General features: G+C 37.6%; 1 protein-coding gene across 1 annotated transcript in view; it reads left to right on the forward strand.

The window, feature by feature from the left end:
- Positions 1-20,919, forward strand: part of SRPK2 (SRSF protein kinase 2) — a 130,932-nt gene that overhangs the window by 84,159 nt on the left and 25,854 nt on the right. Inside the window, exons 3-8 of the mRNA XM_054399386.1 lie at positions 1,321-1,472; positions 8,759-8,867; positions 9,389-9,476; positions 9,729-9,816; positions 14,798-14,904; positions 19,866-20,031. Coding sequence (XP_054255361.1) covers positions 1,321-1,472; positions 8,759-8,867; positions 9,389-9,476; positions 9,729-9,816; positions 14,798-14,904; positions 19,866-20,031 — 710 coding nt within the window. The remainder of the gene's footprint in view (positions 1-1,320; positions 1,473-8,758; positions 8,868-9,388; positions 9,477-9,728; positions 9,817-14,797; positions 14,905-19,865; positions 20,032-20,919) is intronic.

A 20,919-nucleotide genomic window follows, 5' to 3' on the forward strand; every position in this document is an offset into this window, starting at 1 on the left:
CGTAAGAGCAGCTGCTGTGCAGGCGGTGCACATTGCCAGTGGAATTTATTTCTGACTGTGTACTCTTCAACTCCAAATGCTCTCTCTTGAACAATAGCAGTGGGTAAAAATAAAAAGTGGAAGGGGGAATTATGAAGAGAAGTAGGATAAACACAAATACAGTTTTTAGTCATGATGGAGGAAGTATTTGAATCTAAATTTTACGAGCTGAAAGTTAGCAAATTACAGATTTCTATTTGTTAATGTGTTTTTTCAGACAGCTTAAATTTGGAGTAGATATAGATGCAAATTGCAGCAGCTTTTGATGGCACAAAGGCTTTAAGTTACTTTGCAAATGTATTTTGTAAGTGTATTATTTAACAAGTACATATTTTTTTACTTGTGTGAAGTACAGATACAGAAAATAACAGCTTCAACCTGTTTATAAAAGAATTCTTTAACAAACAGATATGCTTCTTCCCTGGATTTATTTATTTTTTTTTTAATGTGGACTGAAAATGTGAAGAATTTGTAGCTGTGTCGAAGTTCCAAGTACAGGCTTTTCCAGGATAGGATGTAAAGCCTTTTTTTTTTTTTTTTTTTTAATTTTCCAAACTGGAGGTGCAAGCCAGGATAAAAAATTTAAAAATCTGGGGGTTTGTTTGCTGTGGGTGTTTTCGGTTTGGTTTGGTTGTTTGCTTTTTGTTGGTTTGGTTGGTGGTGGTTTTTTTTTGTCAATTAATGCATATTAAAGCATACTCTGTGTGTTCTGTGAGTGTATCATAGGCTACCTGGGAAGATGAATTTTTCTCTCTTTCTAATAGCTGTTGTCAGTATTTTGTATGCTGATACAGCTTTCCATAGTCTTGGCCACAGCTACAGAGAGAGGAAGTGCATTCATTCATCTGGTTGGGGTCAGCATTGCAAGAAGAGTGTTTCATGCTGTGCATTAATGAGATCCTTCTCCCTTCAGCTAGCAGGCAGGAGGTTTTGAATAACTTGATGTTCTCAAAATAAGTATTTCTTCTCAGTTGTGCTCAAGAGAATAGGTCTAATACCTTATCTGCTCATCAGGAATTCTGAAAGCTTGTCCATATCTGATTATGTACTTCATGTGTTTTTACAAGTTTTTCCAGCCAGTATGTCCAAATCCATTTGACACCTGCTTTTGATCTGGTCAGGTACCTCTCCATGCCTCTCTAGAGTCCTACAGGTGATGTGAAAGATGACAGTGAGAACATGTTAGACACATGCCACTGGTATTTTCCAAGGCTTTTTTCCTCCTGTCTGAGGGGCTGGAGACTCTAAATTTACTTAATCTGCTCTTTCTTTCATTTTCAGGCCAGAGCCTCAACAGAAAGCTCCCTCTGCACCTCCACCTCCACCCCCGCCCCCACCGCCACCCCTGCCAGAGGCCACTCCACCAGAGCCAGAGGAGGAGATCTTAGGGTCCGATGATGAGGAGCAAGAGGATCCTGCAGATTACTGTAAAGGTGTGTGCAATTCAGTAGAGTCTGTCAGGGTAAACATTGTCATGCAAGTCTTAACTCTGATTCTTGTGAGATTTTTAGAGACCTGACCTTGAATTATGGAATTTTTTTATGAGTAGCTACTCATTTTGGGTCCAGATGCACAATGCTCTTCAGTTCTTTTTCATTAAGCCATGTCTCATTTATTAATAAATGTCATATGTTTTTGCAATAAATATACAACTATTGCATCCCTTTTCTCTTTCTGATGTCCTAGTTAGAAGAATAAAGAAACTTTTCTTGAGTGATGTTAGTTGACACCCAAACCAAACAACCCCTCCCACACTTAGAAATGTTATAAAATGCCTTTGTGTCTTTAACAACGTCAACTACATTTATTTTTAAATCTATTCTCTTTTTCTCTTCCATGAACCAGCCCAAGATGTTACATCTTTTTCACGTTGTCTTTCACAGAGAGCCCTCAGAATTGCCTAGGGCTCTCTGCATCTTCCTTTTAGCTCATTATTTGCTTAATTTTTGTAGTGGCTTATATTAATTTTTATATCATTAAATGTGTAAAAACATGTGACTACAGTACAACTGTGTCCTGAGATTGCTTCAGTAGTGTCACTGTTCAAGTCGCAAGTGTATTGCCATTAGGGTAAAATGTGTACTGTACTTACATGGAAAATCATAAAGAACAGGTCTGTTAAATTTGCCTTTTCTATTGTACTGGATTTCAAGGACATTAATTTAGGAAACATCAAAATTTTATCACTCCACATTGTTACTGAAAAGCCAAAAGGTAGCTGTATCTGGCATTCTACATTCCTCGTATTGAGACACTTTCTGTGTCACATAGGATGTCTTCTTAATCAGAAGTTCCTATGTAAGCCTGGAGATGTGCTATATTAAGAACCCCTTATCCCAGATTTTTTCAGATTTTTTTTTTCAGATTTAACAATTGAAAGTGACTATTTAATTTTAGTGTAAAAAGTTTTATTAATACATGATATTTCAAAGACTTAAGGGGCTTACAAATGGCAGTAGTTAAAACCAAACAGTAAATTCAAACTGAATGTTGTTTTGCATCAGGAAAAAAGAAAAGATATTTTGCTAAAGTGTGCTTGGTTTTATTTTTTTAGAAATGATTCCTGTTATAACACATTTGTTCCTTAATACAGCTCTTTGGATATTTGCTATTTAAACATCTGTTTACTTGTAAACATCTGTATTTCTTTGAGATAAGTGTTTCAAGGCCCCCACTTAATTCTCCCTGAGGTAAGGGCTGCATTTAATTTCAAACAATCCACTGTTGTCCATGTTCCAGCATCTCTTGCAAAATGTCACCATCTGGAGAAGCTGGATCACAAACCAAACAAAAAATAGTCTTAAGTTTACTGCCTGTTGATGAGTTACCTGCTTAACTAGAGTCTCTGTGACTGCAGCAGGTCAGTAGTGAGATCTGTGTGCTTTTAAAATGAGCTATGTGTTACACTAAAACCACATTTTCCTGAAAAATGAGAAGATCTGTATACTTAAAAGTTCTTCTGGGTTCTGGTCTTGAAGCTCTGAATTGATGAAAGTATAGTGAAGATGGTTCAAGATCTGGTTCATATGGATGTCACAATCATTATTTGTTCCTGTGAGATCAGTGTTTTTGCTGTTCCAATAGATGGTTTATCTATTTTCTCATCACGATTTCATGTAAGACTGGCCAGTACAACTCCTTCTTGAAGTCTGCTGGGAAAGATCATCCTAAGAATCTGAATTGAATGGCTCTATTGCATGTTTTGGGGCCATACAAGCTTCCAGTTTATTTTATATGCAGTATGGGGAATTAGTGAGTTATTTGGTAAAGAATTCCGGAGGTGGCTTTTAGACATGTTATTCACATTTTTTTGAGAGGTTGTTTTATCAGTTTTGAATATGCTTGCCAGGCTGGAAGGGACCTCCAAAGGTTATCTAGTCCAACCTCCTCACAGTCAGCGGGAACATCCCCAACTAGACCAGGCTGCCCAGGGCCTTGTCCAGCCTCACCTTGAATATCTCCAGGGAAGGGGCCTGGGCGACCTGTCCAGTGTTTCACCACCCTCACGATTGAAATCGTCATTTGTTATGGAAGTATCTCTCCCTAATTTTGTCTCCAAAATGACAGTCTCCTTGGATTTTTTGAGTGAGGCATGGATTTATGCTCAGCTACAGTCTGGAATTTCAGAGGAGGACAGTTTTGATGAGGGAATATATATTTTTTTTTTTCATGTATGCAACATTTTAACTGTTAGCTGATAAATTCCCAGTGCTAGGATGTTTTTCTTGCTAATTTTATTTTTAAGGATATTTTGCTCATACCTCCACCTCATTACATGGTGGTTAGTAACTAGTCATAATAGTATTTTTAACTGGGAGATTGGCTTAGTTTGAATTAGCACCTCACATAAAAGAGATAACTAGCAGCTATTGATGTAATGCAGACTAACCTCTGTTTTCTGGCAGCTTTCCCCAGGGCCTGTTTAAATCTATGAAGTGACTTCTGTTGGTGTCACTGAATTGACATTAAATGCTTTTAAAATTTTTATTTGCTTAAGGAATGGAAATACCTAAGTCCAACTACATAATTTTTGAAAGGGTGCTTGGACAGTGAAGCTAGTTTTTCTTCTTTGGAAAGTCTTGAAACACTTGGAGTTTTTTTCCAAGAGCATGGTGTTTCATGGATATAATTGAAATTCTTTGCTTGTCTGATCATCTTCTTTTCGCCCTGGAGATGTCTCCCATTCATCCAGTTTACAAAGGGAGTAATTCCCTATACAAACACAGAACTAGCTATCCACAATTACCAATACATTCAGGAGACGTTGAGGAATAATGATCTCATTTTTCTGACCCTCTTTCTTGAGTGAATGTAGCTAGCTAGCTAGCTAGCTGGCTGTGAGAGACACTTTTTTTTTTTTCCTGTATGCTGCAGCAAATAGCACAAGAGGGGTTTTTTGTATGTTATCAGCAGCTCCATTGACACGTTGTAGATTCTCAAATACCAGTGTTGTTTTTCCAAAAGTCCATAATTTTTCTCAGCCTGTTAATTGTGCATAAATGCTTGCTTGTTCGTACGATTTAGAAATGCTTCATGTCACATGGTGGCTTAGGACAGGAGAAAGTGTCTTGTGAAGCACATCTACTTGGAGAATATGCTGCTGCTGTTGGTATGTGTAGCATATGCTGGTGTATTGCTATAATTAGTTGTGACAGGGCTGTGGGGACCAAAATAACATGGCTTTTACATATATAGTATTGGTATTCTTGCAATACAAAGGTTTTACTAAAGTAACTTAGCAACCGCTGATTTATTAATTTGACTTTGGTGTCTTTGATTTCCTCTATTCTCTCTCTCATCAGTGATGGGGAGAAAAAAAACCCCACACCTGTTCAAGCTGTGTATTATTTTTGACCCTTTGAAGCACAAGCATGCCACAGGCTATCTGCAGCCAGGCAGGCTTTATAAGGCACTTTTTTACCTAAACTACGTTTTGAAACACGTTTGCCTGTATTTAAATTCTTCATTGAGTGGTGTGCCATTAAAATGTTAAAAAAAGGAAATATTTTGTTCAGTGGAAAAAAAAAAGTTACTTCTGGGTATTGTTTTAGGTATTCAAAGTCCCACTTACAGCCTTTCAGTAATGGAAAAGGCTGCATGAATTCTGAGTGTTTTCATATACATTTGAAGCCATATAACTGTTGAGGACTAATTTTAAAGGATTAGATATCTAGAAAAAATGATAAAACCAGTTTAGAAACATTTGTATTGTTGAATTTTAAAATGGTTGCAAACCATAGAGAAATGTTAAAAATAGGTCTTAAATACCTTTTAGGTTTTTTTAAAATTCTATCTCTTTGCAAAGGAATAACTAATATACAGAGAATAACTTGTTTTGTTTCCATGCAATGATACATGCAGGACAAAACTCAGATTGGAAGAAGCGATACTGTGATGGTGAATTATGTAGAATTTTCTTACATAATTCTTGCTGTCCAGTTATCAGACTTGAATAATTTCACGAATGCAAACCTCAATAACAGAAAAGTAGAATCGCTCAATGTTCTTTGAACCCTTCCAGTCACATCTATCACTTCATCTTACCAAAGAGTAATTTTTGTTGTCGTTGTTCTAAACCAGTCAATAGCTGTCTTTAAAATATTACTATGTTTATTCAGATTTTTAAATATTTCCATCTGCTGTTACTGTAAGGATGGTTAAATAGACAAAATAAATTTTAGGTTTGTTTTTAGTGTTTCTGTCAGTGGGGGTTTGTATATGCGATAGGCTTGACCTTCATATGTGGCTGATACAGTTTCTTTTTGTAAATGAAGTGGACAGCAAAATAATGCTTACCTTCAGTAAGCCTGAGTTCCCCTTCCTTTCCTGGAGTGTAAATCCAATCAAGCATTAGAAGTGATGTGTTTTTTCAGTAGAAGGTAAAGGGTTCCCACTTGGCAGCGCTCTGCATTGTTACTGAGGCTGACACAATTCAGTAGTGGAAATGGATCTCAGGTAGTGATAGGACTTGGGGGAATGGAATGAAGCTGGAAGTGGGGAGATTCAGGCTGGGTGTGAGGAAGAAGTTCTTCCCCATGAGAGTGGTGAGAGCCTGGAATGGGTTGTCCAGGGAGGTGGTTGAGGCCCCATCCCTGGAGGTGTTTAAGGCCAGGCTTCATGAGGCTCTGGCCAGCCTGAACTAGTGTGAAGTTTCCCTGCCCATGGCAGGGGGTTGGAACTAGATGATCCTTGTGGTCCCTTCCAACACTGACTGATTCTATGAAGGTGTCTTTTCAGGTTGCTAGGTGAGTTGTCCTGGAAGGTTTTCCTGAAGATTTCCTTCCCAGTGATGGTGGAGAGGGAATTTCCTGAGCAGAAATTCTGGGGCTTACTCCTAGGTTTGGTCTGTATGTCTTCGTCCTCCTGTAATCATAGATTCAGAATGCTTTGAGTTGGAAGGAACCTTTGAAGGACATCTAGTCCAACCTCTTGGCAGTGACCAGGGACATCTTTAACTCGATTAGGCTTTTCAGAGCTTTGTCCAACCTGACCATGAGTGTTTCCAGGGATGGGGCTTACATCTCCAGTCTGGGCAACCTGTTCCGGTGTTTCAACACCATCTATAAAAAACGTTTTCCTTACTTTGTCTAAATCTGACCTCTTTTCATGTAAAACCGTTAGTCCTTGTCCTCTCACAACAGGCCATGCTTAAGTATTAAAGGCCTGCATTAAGGTCTCCTGGCAGCCTTCTCCAGGCTAAACTACTCCATCTGTCTCAGCCTTTATACAAGAGGTGTTCCAACCCTCTGATGCCCTGTACTGCCAGGACTTTCTTTTCCCTTTGCTCTTTTTTAACTGAAAATGTTGCTGTCTGCACAGCTAATGATTTGTGAAGTGAAATACTGAGTGTGATGGTAAGTAGATTGTTCTTGCGAGTGAAAGGTTTAAGGGTTTGTTCTCACATCTCAGTGGTCTTAGATTTGTTCAAAATTTTCATGGACAAGATGAAACTTCAACATGTTACTACTAGGTTGGTGAAGCTGAGACTCTACTCTCTGCGTCTGTCCATGCCACTTACGCACATCAGGCTCCTTTCTGTGCCTGCTGAACACGCTCAACCCTCTGTGGTGCTATAAACTGGGAGGCAGATGGGCAGGGATGTGTGTGAATTCAGCACTGTATATAGCAAAGACTTTGGCCACCCCTCTGAACTTGCTGCTGTCACTTGGGTCAGATCAGTCCTTGCTGAGAGAAATACTTAAGAGTGCTGCTTCCCTGGTGCTGGCTTGAGCTATTTGAGTCCCTGCAAGTGGTGTTACGTGCAGGAGCCTGGGCAGCTGCAAGCGTGACGAATGGGTCAGCTTCTGGTTGATGCCGTGAGCAAATCAGCATCTGCTATCTGCTGCTCTTGAAGTTACACCTTAACGTGAACATATCAAAGCTTGCATTACCTGAAGCAACACGTGATTTAAGCTTTATCACTCTGATGGATACGTAATCTTCATAGTTCTGTCATACAGCTCTGCTAAATATATTAAACTGCTCTGGAAACACTTGGGAAAAGTTTACAAATAGACTCTTGAACTTCTGTTAACGCACAAGATGTTATTAGCAAAGGAGAGATATAAATATGTCCAGATTTGATGTCATTGTTCAGCAGATAAAAAGGAGATAAGAGAGAAGTTCCTGTTTTTTATGTCCAAGGAATTTACATTTTTTTTTCTTAACTGAGCACCAGTTCTAACAAGATTTTCAGGGGATTTCAGAAGAAATAGAGAAACTTAAAGTAGTGTGGGGTTTTCCTAATTTTATGAATAGGCAATAGGATCCTGCCAAAAGGCAGTTGCATTGGCATGTTTGCTGCTGGTGGTTTCCTGGAAGGTTACATAGTGCAACTTGTGTTCAATTTAGGCAAAATTGTGGATGTTGTTACTAGTGTGTTCAGGTGTAAACAATCTTGTGTGATTACAGTTTTTGATGTGTTGGACTAGGAGGAAGAATACATCTTAAAATACAAAGGAAATAAAAAGCTTTATTGCACCTCCTCACGCTGTCTGGAAAGCTGAGCTCTAGTCTGCTCAGTCTTGTTGACCTTTCTGCCTAATGGGGCTTTTGAGGACCTGTGTAGTGCTTTAAGTTAGCACCCTAGACTTTGGTAATTAAAAAGCAGTTCAGATAAATCTTGTAGTTGCCTGCTCTCTCTTCTTCCTTGCTGTAAAAACCTCAGACATGAGAAAAATGCATTGCTGCTATGGGCAGGAACCAAGCAGAACAACATCAATAAAGTCTGCATTATTCTTAACATTTTCCCAGGAAGTATTTAATTGCTGCCTTTATTAGTAGAAAGTGAATGGGAAATAAAACAATCTCTGAGATTCTGCAATCATCCAAAATATGTTGACTGGAGAAGCTTCAAATATGATAAATAATGTAAATCTTTCCTGCACTCTCTGTGAAGTGGAATAATAGAAGCCTGGGGAAATAGAGAACAGATGTGGTAATATTGCCACTAATAAAAGCCATAAGAAGGAAGGGTGAATAAACTCTACAGTAGTTACAGGACATGATTTTTTTTTTTTTCACTCTCCAGGCCATATAAAGCAAAATTTTAAACATTACAGTAAATTTTTCTTTGGTTTCTTATTTATAGTACAGGACAATTTGAAGAGGAAAAAGTATAGTACGAGAATTATTTGCAAACCTTGGAATTATTGTTTATTTTCTGAACATGGTTTTCCTGCCTTGTTTGTTTTTGTTTTTTTTTTTTTTTTTCATAAAGGAGGCTATCACCCAGTGAAAATTGGTGATCTTTTCAATGGCCGATATCACGTTATCAGAAAGTTAGGATGGGGACACTTCTCTACAGTCTGGCTGTGCTGGGATATGCAGTAAGAAAACTATTTGTTTCCATTCATCCTTTTCTTACCACATCCTTTTGCTTGCAGTAACTTTTGTTTCACATGAATGGTAAAGTTGTGTGAATGCTTGTTATCTTTATGCAGAAAGATGTCTGGAGTCTTATTTTGCTCTTGGTTAAGGGTGTAGTTTATAAAACTCTAAAAATAAGTATAAGTCCGCTTTCTTCTACAAATTAACTTAACTTACTGAATTTGCATGTTGTCTTCAACACATGAGATTAAGCCAATGTTTTTATTTCAGTTTAATGAAAAATTATAGTTGTATCTTGATTGAATGATAAAATGTATAACCAAATTCTTCTTCTAAAGATGGTAGTACTGAGACAAAATATTCAAGAGATCAGACTGTTAAAAGTTGGTTTTAGGTGTAATTTGTGTTCTCTGTCAAAATATGTCTGATGATGAAATGTTCTGTGTAAAGTTGTCCAACATTCAACATAAGTCTCTTTTAGTTGAGAGCATGTGTTGAAAATCTTTTTGTTCTTTTCAAGGGGAAAAAGGTTTGTTGCAATGAAAGTTGTAAAAAGTGCTCAGCATTATACAGAGACAGCCTTGGATGAAATCAAGTTGCTCAAATGTGTAAGTATCACTTAAGCAATACAGTGCTCAATGCCCATAGTAACGATTATAATGACTTAAAAAAAAAAAAAAAGGCAGAATACTAATTTTAAACTTTTTTGTCTTTATTTTTTTCCCCCCAATAATTGGCTTATGTGTTACCACGATACTGAAAGCTCCAAAACATTGTTTAACTTCATGTGAAAAGCTAACTAGTTAGTATTTTAAAGTGAATCTTTTCCTAAAATGTCAGTGTTTACATTCTTGGTTTAGGTTCGTGAAAGTGACCCTAATGATCCCAACAAGGATATGGTTGTACAGCTAATTGATGACTTCAAAATTTCTGGAATGAATGGAATTCGTATCCTTTTGAAAACAGGGCATCTTCATTAAAAATTATCTACTGAAATAAGGTAGTATTTAATTCTGGCTGCTTCTTTTTCTTCTTTTTTTTTATGTTAGTCTTACCTCAAATATTAGCAGATTAAAACTGTACATCTGATACTGATTTAGCCTACTTCAGTTGTACCTTCGTGTTCAGACCTCTGGCAGTGCGGAAGTTGTTTTATGTGGAGGCAAAGTGTTCATGCATTACTGAGTAGTACATTGTTCAGAAAGGTACAGGTAGACAAGATGAGCTGATACTGGGCTCCAATTTAAATTAAGGTGGGGGACTGTCCAAGTCCTAACCACCAGTGACAATATGATGGCAAGTGTCTTATGCTTTGATTTTTCTTGTGAACAGCTTGTGCATTGTGAGTCGCAGTCCTTATTTGAACAGTCCTTATTTGGTTGCATTGGTTATTTGATCCACTTCTTTTTATCCTCTAGGGAAGAAAAATCTTTGGTTGAGGGTTTTTTGGTAGGGAGCAGGTGATGGATGTTAATGTTTTGCTGCTATTTGTTTCTGGTCTTTAAATGCCATATTGGTGCTGCTTTAGTGTTAACTGGGTCGAAGAAGTTGAGACAAAGTAATGTGAGAGTTTTTCCAGGGTCTGCTGTTTCCTTTGGGCAAGTCACTAAATACCTGTTTCTTGGCTGTAAATTGCTTCATAGAAGCTTGATTGTTGGTTTTGGTTATGAACTGTATTTAAATATTAAAGCAGGACAGAAGAGAGGGGGTTGAGTTTTTTGGATGGCTGATACAACAATAAAGCATGGAGCTTCCAAACAGGGAAACTTGTCAAGAGCCATGTGGCACAGAGCTGAGAATGTGCAGGGCCACTGGCCTGCACTGTGTGTCTGAAAACAGTAATCTTTCTGCTGGGAGCTGTTCTAAGTGTTTATATATGGAGGGATTTTAACCATGTGTTATGCTACATGAGACTGGCAGTTTAACTACTTGCACGTTTAAAAAATACTGCAATTAAGATTTTTTTTTTCAGAAAATAATTCCTGAACTTGGGCACTTTGTTTTCAGTAAGTATAGATTATTATATTTGTCTGTAATGGCAATTTATTAGAGCCTTAACAAATGTTTATTTGAGTGTAGCTTTTTTTTAATAAAAGATTCAGATGTCATAATGAAACAAATGTTTGGAGGGACGAGAAAAAAATAAGGAAACATCCTGTAATATGTTTATACCATAATTATAATAGTACAATAATAATAATATTGTAATAAATTTGCAATATAAATAAAATACTAATAAATTGTAATAAATTTCTCTCCAAAGAATTTATAGCATTAATTAAATGTCATAGAACCTAAATGCTGCCAATCGAGAAGTCGTCTTCTGTGTTGGTACCAGAGCCTTATTTCGTTTAGCTTAACTGGTCTTTAACCCTTACCAGATTTCTAAGTGCCCCTATAATGTGTGTTTGTAGGTAGATACTTACAGGTCATTAGTCAAGAAAGAACAATTTTAAGTACTTAAGCCTGTCACATGGTTAATGTTTGCTCTCATTCTTACTGCTCTGCTCAGTTTCCCCTTTTCAGGCATTCTCCAAACTGCTTTGAAGAGGCATATTTGCTAGGTGGGCTTTATGTTTATTTTTTCTGGAGGACTTTGTCAGGATGTTGGTCCTGTAGGAAGATCCTGGGACTTACAAGGCTGGTTTCCTAAAACTTCATGCACAGCTTTTCCCAAAGTTTTTGTTGTGGGCAGTCTGGTTTACAGTTAAGGTGTTTCAGACCAGGATAGTAAATCAAAGTCAGTTTCGCATACTTACTCCAAACACTGAGCCACCTGTGTGTCTTCTCACCCCAGTTGTGCCCCAAACTGAGGGTGAGTTTGTTGCAATCTTTTTTTGTTTGTTTGTTTTGGTTTGTGTTTTGGTGTGGTTTTTTTTTTTTTTTCTGGTTAGACATCAGTTCTCTTTCCTGTGGCCTTCCCTGTCTTTGTCTGCCTCTACCATTCCTCTTTGCTTCTTCCTTCTTGGTGCCCTCCCCTCTCCTCACCTCTCAGCTATTTAGTTCCCTCTACTTTTTCTTTCTTTTCTTTTCTTTTGTTCTGGTTACTGGCAATGCTTAGCACTTCTCTAAGTGCAACAAATGACAGGAATGTGCATTGGAAATCTGCAGCAGCAGTGGTCTGAAATGCTGTGGGTGGGTGTTCTAAATTTAATTTCTGAATGTTGCAGTGTCTTGCCTCTCTGAAATCTGTGTTGCTGTAGCATTGCAATTTCATTGCATGGGCTAAGTTAACAAGCCCTGCTGAACTTCCTGTGCTGTGTGTATCCTTTTTCCTGCTGTTTGATCTACTAGTGACTTCGGTTCATTGGATGTTTGTGTGGTAAAGCTGCAAAGACCATTTTCTCTTCTGAATGAAACAGAGTTTTATAGTACTCTGAGTAGGCTTATTAATAAGATTGGGAAATGACTATTTACTGTCTCCTCTATTATAGGATTTAAGGAACATAAAGGGAGACAAAGAGGTAGCAGCAATCAGAATCACAGAAACATCCAGTTGGAAGAGGCCTCCAAGGTCATCCAGTCCAAACTTGAATCCAGCACTGAAAGGCTGACATTGCATTATGTCCCTAAGCACCAGGTCCACAGGCTGCTTAAACACCTCCAGGGATGATGACTCCACCACTGCTCTGGGCAGACCATTCCAGTGTTTGAGAACCCTCACAGGGAGGAAATATTTTCTAACATCCAGCCTGAACCTCCCCTGGTACAGCTTGAAACCATTTCTTCTTGTCCTGTGGCTTGCCACCAAGGAGAAGAGGCTGCCCCCTTCTCGCTCCAACCTCCCTTCTGGTAGTTGTAGAGAGCAATGAGGTCTCCAGACTGAGCACCCCCAGCTCCCACGCATGCTCCTATGTTATAGTTCTTCACAACGTGCTTTAACTAGGCTTGAGACCTTTTTTATTTGACCAGTCTTGAGACCTTTAAAGTTTGGTCTAATACTAGCATAGAGGATGTAGATTTTAAAACTTCAGTTAGCTTTTGGTATATAGAGGTAAGTACTTGAGAAGAATGTAGATGATAGACTGATAGGTAGGATAAGTCTCATTTTGACACAAATTAATTGGCTCTAAGATCATTGGCAAGCTCTAGGTGATAAAACTTAGAGAATAGGTAAAATTTCTTCTCTAGCAGCGTAGTTCCTATGAATGGCCTTTGAGATACAATCTTGATTCCATGATGGAGATTATCCTTCACCATTTGTCAATTAATTAATTTTCTGGGGTTTGTATTACATTATTTTTTACAAGGTTATAGAATCGCTTATTTAAGATTTTAACGTTCTCTGTGATTTGTGGGGACATTAAGGTCATTCCCAACCCATGTCTAAGGACTAACTCAGTATAGTCAAATTATATAATTTCTTGCTGGAATGCTGTGGATGATAAAATTAGTTTGAAGATTTGAATGTTTTCTTTATAGAAAGATAAACCTACCTTGATTCATTAAGAGTAGAATCTCTAAATCAGGAAACTCTCAAACCACAGATCACTGGAAGTTCCTACATCATATTTTTATCTAATACTCTTCTTGTATCTCCTACTGACCTCTGTTGGTGGCGTGCACAGAATCATAGAATTGTTAGAATTGTTTCAGTTGGAAAAGGCCTCTAAGATCATCGAGTCCAACCATCAACCTAACACCACTATGGCCATTAAACCATGTCCTGAAGTGCTATGTCCATATGTTTTTTGAATGCCTCCAGGGACAGTGACTTAACCAAGTCCCTGGGCAGCATATTCCAATGCCTGACAGCTCTTTCAATAAATAATTTTTTCCTAACAGCCAATCTAAACCTTTCCTGGCAGAACATGAGACCATTTTCTCTTGTTCTATCACTTGATATTAGGAAAAAGAGACTGACCCCCACCTCACTATAACCTCTCTTTAAGTAGTTGTAGAGAGCAGTGAGGTCTCCCCTCAGCCACCTGTTCTCCAAACTAAACAATCCCAGTGCCTTCAGCTTTTCCTATGATTTGTTTTACAGACCCTTCACCATCTTTGTTGCCCTTCTATGGACACACTACAGCAACTCAATGTCCTCCTTAGGAGTGAGGAGCCCAAAACAGAGCACAGTACTTGAGGTGCAACTTCACCAGCGCCAAGAATGTGGGCACAATCACTTCCCTACCTCTCTCCTGGGCACACTATTCCTGATACAGGCCAGGATTCTGTTGGCCTTCTTCGCCACCTGAACACATTGCTGATTCATGCTCACATTGCTGTCAAACAGTACCCCCAGGTCCTTTTCTGCTGGGCAGCCTTCCAGACACTCTTCCCCAAGCCTAGTAGCATTGCATGGGGTTGTTGTGACCCAAGTGCAGGACCCAGTAATGTTTTTTACTTCTTGCTTCTACATTCTGTTTTCTTTGTTCCTGAGTTCTTTGATGATAGCTGTTATTCTCTGCAGTTAAAATTGTAGGTGTCAAGAGATCCATTCTCTTACTACTGTAGTCTTTGTTGTGGAATGATTCTTAATTGAGCCTAATCAAAAAGATGTTTAGTGTGGTTCATTTTCTATGAGACTATTGCTGCAGACTTCTGTTATTAAAGCCTTCTATTCATACAATTCAAAACTTCTTAGAAACCAGAGATAATAGGGCAAATCAATACTTTTAACTATTGCAAAGAAAACAAAAACAAATTAGGTTTTTTTTTTACAGTTACCTCTTTCATTGTTCACCTTAATGTAGAAATAACTGGAAAGATTTGCTAAATTAAAAGGTTTTAACTTGTTCTGCATTTGACGGCTGCTGTTGTATGTGTTACATACAATCGTATCACTAAGCATACACCACAGTCTGCTTATTTTAGGGGAAGTGTTTTCCCTCTAAACAGGGTGATGATTGCTTTGTCCATTGTGTGAACAAATGTTTGTGTTGATCTCATCAACAAGTGTATTTGGAAATTATCCTTAATTAAATCACAGATGTCTGTATGGTCTTTGAAGTACTTGGACATCATCTCCTAAAATGGATCATCAAGTCTAATTATCAAGGCCTTCCCATCCATTGTGTGAAAAGTATAATTCGACAGGTAAGATTTGTTGATGTTATAATCAGGTTTTTCCACCACTGTTAGCAGTTTGAAGGGTGGAATGATGATATCTCAGCTGAGCTCTTACTAATGAGTATCTAAGATAAGGTAATTTTGTTGGTAATCTCTTCTGAACTGTTTTGGGAAACAAAAAGTTGAAGCGATGAAAGATGTAAAGATACCGTTACTCAGTTGCAGTTTTAGTTGGCAATGTCATGCTTCTTAACAAAATCTTTTGGAAAACAAAACATAAGAAGAGTGGGAAATAATGTTAAAAAATTGAACAAATTATATCTCGATGAAAAATAGGTTCTAAAGGAAAAAACTGTTCTTTGAAAAGTTGATATCTACTGTATTTAAGTTTTGTTTTTTTTTTTAGAGTCAGTTAAGATGAAACAGTTCAGTGTGTTTCACTGGGACATGTTCTTTCATAATCTGTTCTTTTACTATAATATGAAAATAAAATCACTAAGATGTGATCTTAAGGAGAAATAGTGTCTCAGCAAGGAAAAATCATACGTTTTCTTATGACTTTCCATATAATATCTGTGCAATTAAAATGAAAATGATGAATTGATTTTGCAAGGATAGAGGCCTTGAAGGACAGAATTTATGGTGGAAGCTCCCGGTGCTTCTCTGGGGGACCTGGTGAGTGGCATATACAAATGCACACAGCATGGGGAACAAGGAGTAGGAATTTGAAATCTATACATAGTTACAGAGGTGACTTCATTGTGAGTGCAGAGGTGTGGCTGGGGTAGCTCACATGCCTGAAGAGAAGTAGTCTGATAAAGGCACTTTAGAAAAGATAGTCAGAAAAGAGTTGAGTTTAAATATTTGAGTCTATGCTCTAGAATGAATCAGAGTCAAGAGGGGAGTCCACCAAGGGTGACATTGTGACATGTGTCTGCTATGTGATGCCAAAGTAGATGAGAAGCACCTTATTCAGACAGCTGGAATAAACTGGTTCTTATGGCAGACTTTTAACCACCGTGATACCTGCTCTGGTGGGACACATACAGTCAAAGAAATTTCTGAGTGTGTAGAGGACTACTTCTCATCATGGATCTCAATCTACTGCTGTGTCTCAGCATCAAGACAGCCTGGAGGTGCACCTTGCTGGACTGAATACAAATACTGAAGAACTAGTTGAAAATGTGAAGACAAATGGTGGATTTGGTATGAGGGCTTCTCGTAGACAAACTGAACAGGAGTCAAACTGAACATGTGCTTCAGTGATTACAAAAGCTAACCATGTGTTAGATCCCATTAGCAAGAATGTTGACAGCAGTATGAGGGCTTCGTTTCAGTACTTCAGAGTCTGTACAGGTTTGGACTCGAAGTACAAGACATTAGCTTAGTGAAGTGAGTCCAGTGAAAGGCCAGGAAAAGAATGAGAAAGCTGCAGCATAAGATGTTATGGGAAGTCTTAGAAGGTGTGGTTGCTTGTTTGTAAGAAGAAAAGGCTAATAAAGGAGAGTGGGAACTTTTCATCTATTCAGAACACAGAAAATGGAACCAGACTTGCCGAGAGACAGGACAAGAAGGAATGTACTTTAGTTACCAAGAGAAATTCTGGTTACATATTAGGAAGAAATTCTTTGTAGTGAATACGGTCAGGCACTGGAGTAGGTTGTCTACAATGTTCTGCAGTGTTATGTACCTGCATCATAGGAGTTGGTCAGAAATGACCTAGGTAAAGGCTCTTAGCCTTAGATGTAGCTTTCAAGCTTGTATGATTTAAATGGAGAGGGTTTGAATCACAATCTTGCAAGTTAAACTACTCTTTGAATGTAAACAATGGTAAGAATTCCCAATAATTCAAACACTCATACCTGAAATAAGAGGAATGAGTTAGTCCTGGAAGATTTAAACAGGTTTAATTTTTGTGAGATTGGAACAAAGTGTTCAAACTAATGAGAGTGACATTGGTAAGACTTCGAGGTTGTTCATCTCATTACAGGTAATACAGATCCTTATTCTTTCCACTACTCAGATGAAACCTGTGCTACACATAAAAACTTATTTATGAAACTTGCATATGAAAACAGTTCAATTACTGTACTAGTGTTACTGTTCTAAACCCATTTCATTTTAGAAAGTACTATAATTCTATGCTGTGCTTGAAAAGGAACTTTTTAATGCTAAGATTTGGAAAATATTTCTTGTATTTTTGAGTAGTGTTGAGCGTTGGGACAAAATCAGGTTTATTTTAAAATGCAACTGAGAGTTGAGTTCCTTAGTAAGAAATTTCCTCTTGGTGTCAGGCAGCCTTTTTTCCCTTCTCATTGTTCTATCATAGAACCACTGAATCCTTTTGGTTGGAAAAGATGTTTAAGATCATCGAGTCCAACCATGAACTGTTATGCAAGAGAAAAACTTGCAGAACTGAGAGGAGGGTTAGCTACTGCAGTTCCCTTTTTTTTTTTTTTTTTTTTTGTACTGGGGATGATTGGAAATGTCTGCTTCTTTAATTCTGGAATCCTCATTTCGGGTTGTAAAATGTTGATCATCAAATGTTTTGAGAGGATCATGTTCTGAAACTGATGCTGGCATGAATTTGATTAATGAAAATGTTCACTTTTGCTTCGATCTACAATTTAGTAAATAATCTGCTTAATAGTCAGTATAATGTGGCTCTTTAAATAAAAAAAAAAGACAAAAGAAAATTACATTATTTAGAAACTGCAAGTGATTAGAGTTTTTATGTGAAACTAGCCATTTGAGAGGCAAGAGAGGATCTGTCTGGCCTCAAACCAGCACACCTTTATAAGGGAAAAAATACAGCCTTCTCATACAGTTTTGATTGTAGTAACAGGATCTGTTGTAATTTTTCAGAGTCATAATACATTACCCGTTTCATGTGTTTTTTTTTTTTTTTTTTTTTTTTTCTGGTTTCAGTGGACAAATAAATGAAAACTAGGAGTGTTTTCCCTGTTGTCTGTCCTAGTGTAAAGCATGTCCGTGTAGAATACATTTCCTTTCTGGGTTAGTGCTATAATGTACTTAAAGTTTTTAGGATGAAGCAATCCGATCCACATTTTAATACAGCTAAGAACAGTCTTTCTAATTATAAAATTCTAGCAGAATGGTCCTTATGGTAAGTTATGGAACTGATTTGGATTCTAAAAAATACTGTTTCTTCCAAAAATTTCAGACAAAGCTAGCACTATTGCTCAAAAAGGGAGAAAAGTGGGAGATACCAAATCTAGCTTCTCATCAGTTCCAGTTACTGCTTATTGGAGTGGAACAGATATTTATTTCTTCTGAATATTCATACCTTTTGATGTACTCTGGAATCTTTTCTCCTGGGCCTCAGAATTACAGACATTCAGTGGCAGTTTGTAAGATGTTTGGTAGTCTAGTTGGGGAGGGAAGACACTGCTGGTGTTGCTGTCGTTCTTAATACATCTTTGAAGTCACTGAACTACTACCTACCCTCCCTATATAAGCCACTCTTTCTTGAATGTTTCTTTCTGAGACATACTGTATGTTCTTTCAGTTGCTTTGGCAAGTCATCAAGCATATTTTGGATCTGCAGGAAAAAATGTAGATTGTCAAAAGCACAGCAGTTTTTAGGTGCCCCATTGGCACAGATGCCAAGTCCCACTCCAGTGAACATACAGTTTTTGTAGAGACAAATAAAACTTTTCAGAACAGTTGCTGTTCTAGTCTAGCTCCAGAACTGGAGAAAACAGAACCATGCACTTGAGGTGTTCTAAGATACGTTAGGCTGAGCGTAAATAACATTTGCATGCTCCTGCTCCTCTCCTGGAACTACCGTGTGTGCTGAATGGATGTACCACGTCTGGTATTAGCTCAGGACTGAGTGCTAGACTAATATCTTTGTATTCTGTCATTGGTATTTTGAACCAACACTTTTGCTTTTAAAGTTCACCCTAGCTGGTTATGTTTTAAAGGATTCTGAGAGTAGGGAGCGTGCTGATTTATGAATAAAATAACTAGAATGGCAGGATGAACTTGTAGCTGGAGCTCGTGAGTCTTGGAGGCCTGTTTTTTGCTGTAGAATGTTCTCTAAAAAATCAGAACAAATCTTTTAGGTGAGGTCAGCTAGGTTTCTGTACTGCTTTTTTTTCTTGCTGATGTTTTTCTACAGTATTTATGTAGATCTGTAATAGCAATAGCTTGTTTTATGCTGCTAGGGTGTTCTGTACTGAATAATGGTAATTGACTTCCACAGTGTCTCATAATTATGTCTTAACTAAGATACTTGTAAAATCACACAAACTATTGTATTTCTGTTCTTGTCAGAATCTGAGATATTTTTTTTCATTGCATAGAAGCAATGTTTTAATTTTTGTCCCAAAATGCACATTTAAGAGTTTGGATATGTAGGTTAAATATGAACTACCAGCATTCAGCCTGCAGAGAGTATGAAAGACTAGTGGAAAAATACGTGATGAATACAGGCAAACAAATCCTTGTATGGCACCTTGTCATAGTGAAAGCTGAATTACTCTTGGTATTCTAAGGAAAACTACAGTTAGCATTTCATCTCAACAACACATTTCCCTTTTTGCTATTTTTTTATAGTTGTAAGGTGGTTATTTACAAACCAGACTTCATGTATTGCATTTGCAATGGCGCTTATCAAATAAGACCCAGTGAGCATTAGCCTTTTCTTACTGAGCAGCCAAATTATTTTTTTCAGAGGAAGATGCATTGAGGTTTTTTTAACACACGTGCAGGTGAACTAAAGAGCACTTCGGAAGTGTAAGTCTGAGAGCAGGTTGCGGTCCTTGAGACAATTTATCCAGTCATCATCTTACTCAATTAGGAGTCTCAATAACTAACTTTGAGTTAAATAAATTATCCTGGCAGGCCACATACGGACTCCAGGGATTCGGTTGAGTTACCTCTGTACTAGTAATAAACACATTTAGATTAGTCTGGGTAATTAAAATAAATATTTTTTTTTTAAATAATGATTTTGTAATTAGGTACTTCAAGGTCTAGATTATCTACACAGCAAGTGCAAGATCATTCATACGGATATAAAGCCAGAAAACATTTTGATGTGCGTGGATGATGCCTATGTTCGTAGAATGGCTGCCGAAGCTACCGAGTGGCAGAAAGCTGGTGCACCTCCTCCCTCTGGCTCAGCAGGTACAGTAGTGAAGTTTCATCAGTGTATTAGTGCAAACAATGTTTTGTTTAGTGAAAATTAACGTTTCAAACAATTGTGTGTGGAAAATGCACGTCTAGTTACTTCTTATTAACTGGAAGCTATCAGGGAAATGCTCAGCTTTGCATGTTCAAATTTTCAAAGTACCTAGTTACAGAAATAGATGAATTGGTATAAACTTACTCTCCTCCCACCCCACAAGCTTTAAGAGTAGGGGTTTAGCCACACTGGAGCCTTGCATCTCTTAATATAGACAACAATTAATGGTCTTACCTAAATTATGTGTCTAGTTCCATTACAAGTTCATCAGCATCCTTCTAAAATTCTTTCTTCTCATCGGTTATAACTTAGGCTCAGAATGCCATGAATAGTCTTGAGAGTCTGTAGTTTTTCACCTTTGAATATGAAATTTATTATACCTATATGAATTAATGATAAGCCCTTCTCCCTAGCACTGTATGTGAAATGTTTTTTGTTAAGCTTGCAAAGAGTTTAGGTGGGAAATGTACATGATGCTTAGCTAGAGGAAACTAAGGTAAAGAAGTTCACAGCAATCAGTAAAGACAAGAGTATGTGTTCTTCAGTACCATGGTTGCTATTTATTTGCCAGTCAAGCATATCAGCTACAGACAGTGGAGAAATAATAACATTAAAATACCTATGTAATATTGCCAGAAAAGATATCGCAGATTGAAACCTGTGAGGTATAATAGAAATACCTGCTGTATCAGGAACAAATGCTGTGGTCAAAATCCATGAGTATTTAATTGTATTTTAGATGTTAAGATGCAAAATCTTACAAATTGTGAATGTATTGCATTGAATTTTACATAATGTGTAATCATATAGCTAAAGACTGTATGCTATTT

This window comes from Indicator indicator, chromosome 3, assembly GCF_027791375.1.
Source record: "Indicator indicator isolate 239-I01 chromosome 3, UM_Iind_1.1, whole genome shotgun sequence".
NCBI classification, from domain to species: domain Eukaryota; kingdom Metazoa; phylum Chordata; class Aves; order Piciformes; family Indicatoridae; genus Indicator; species Indicator indicator.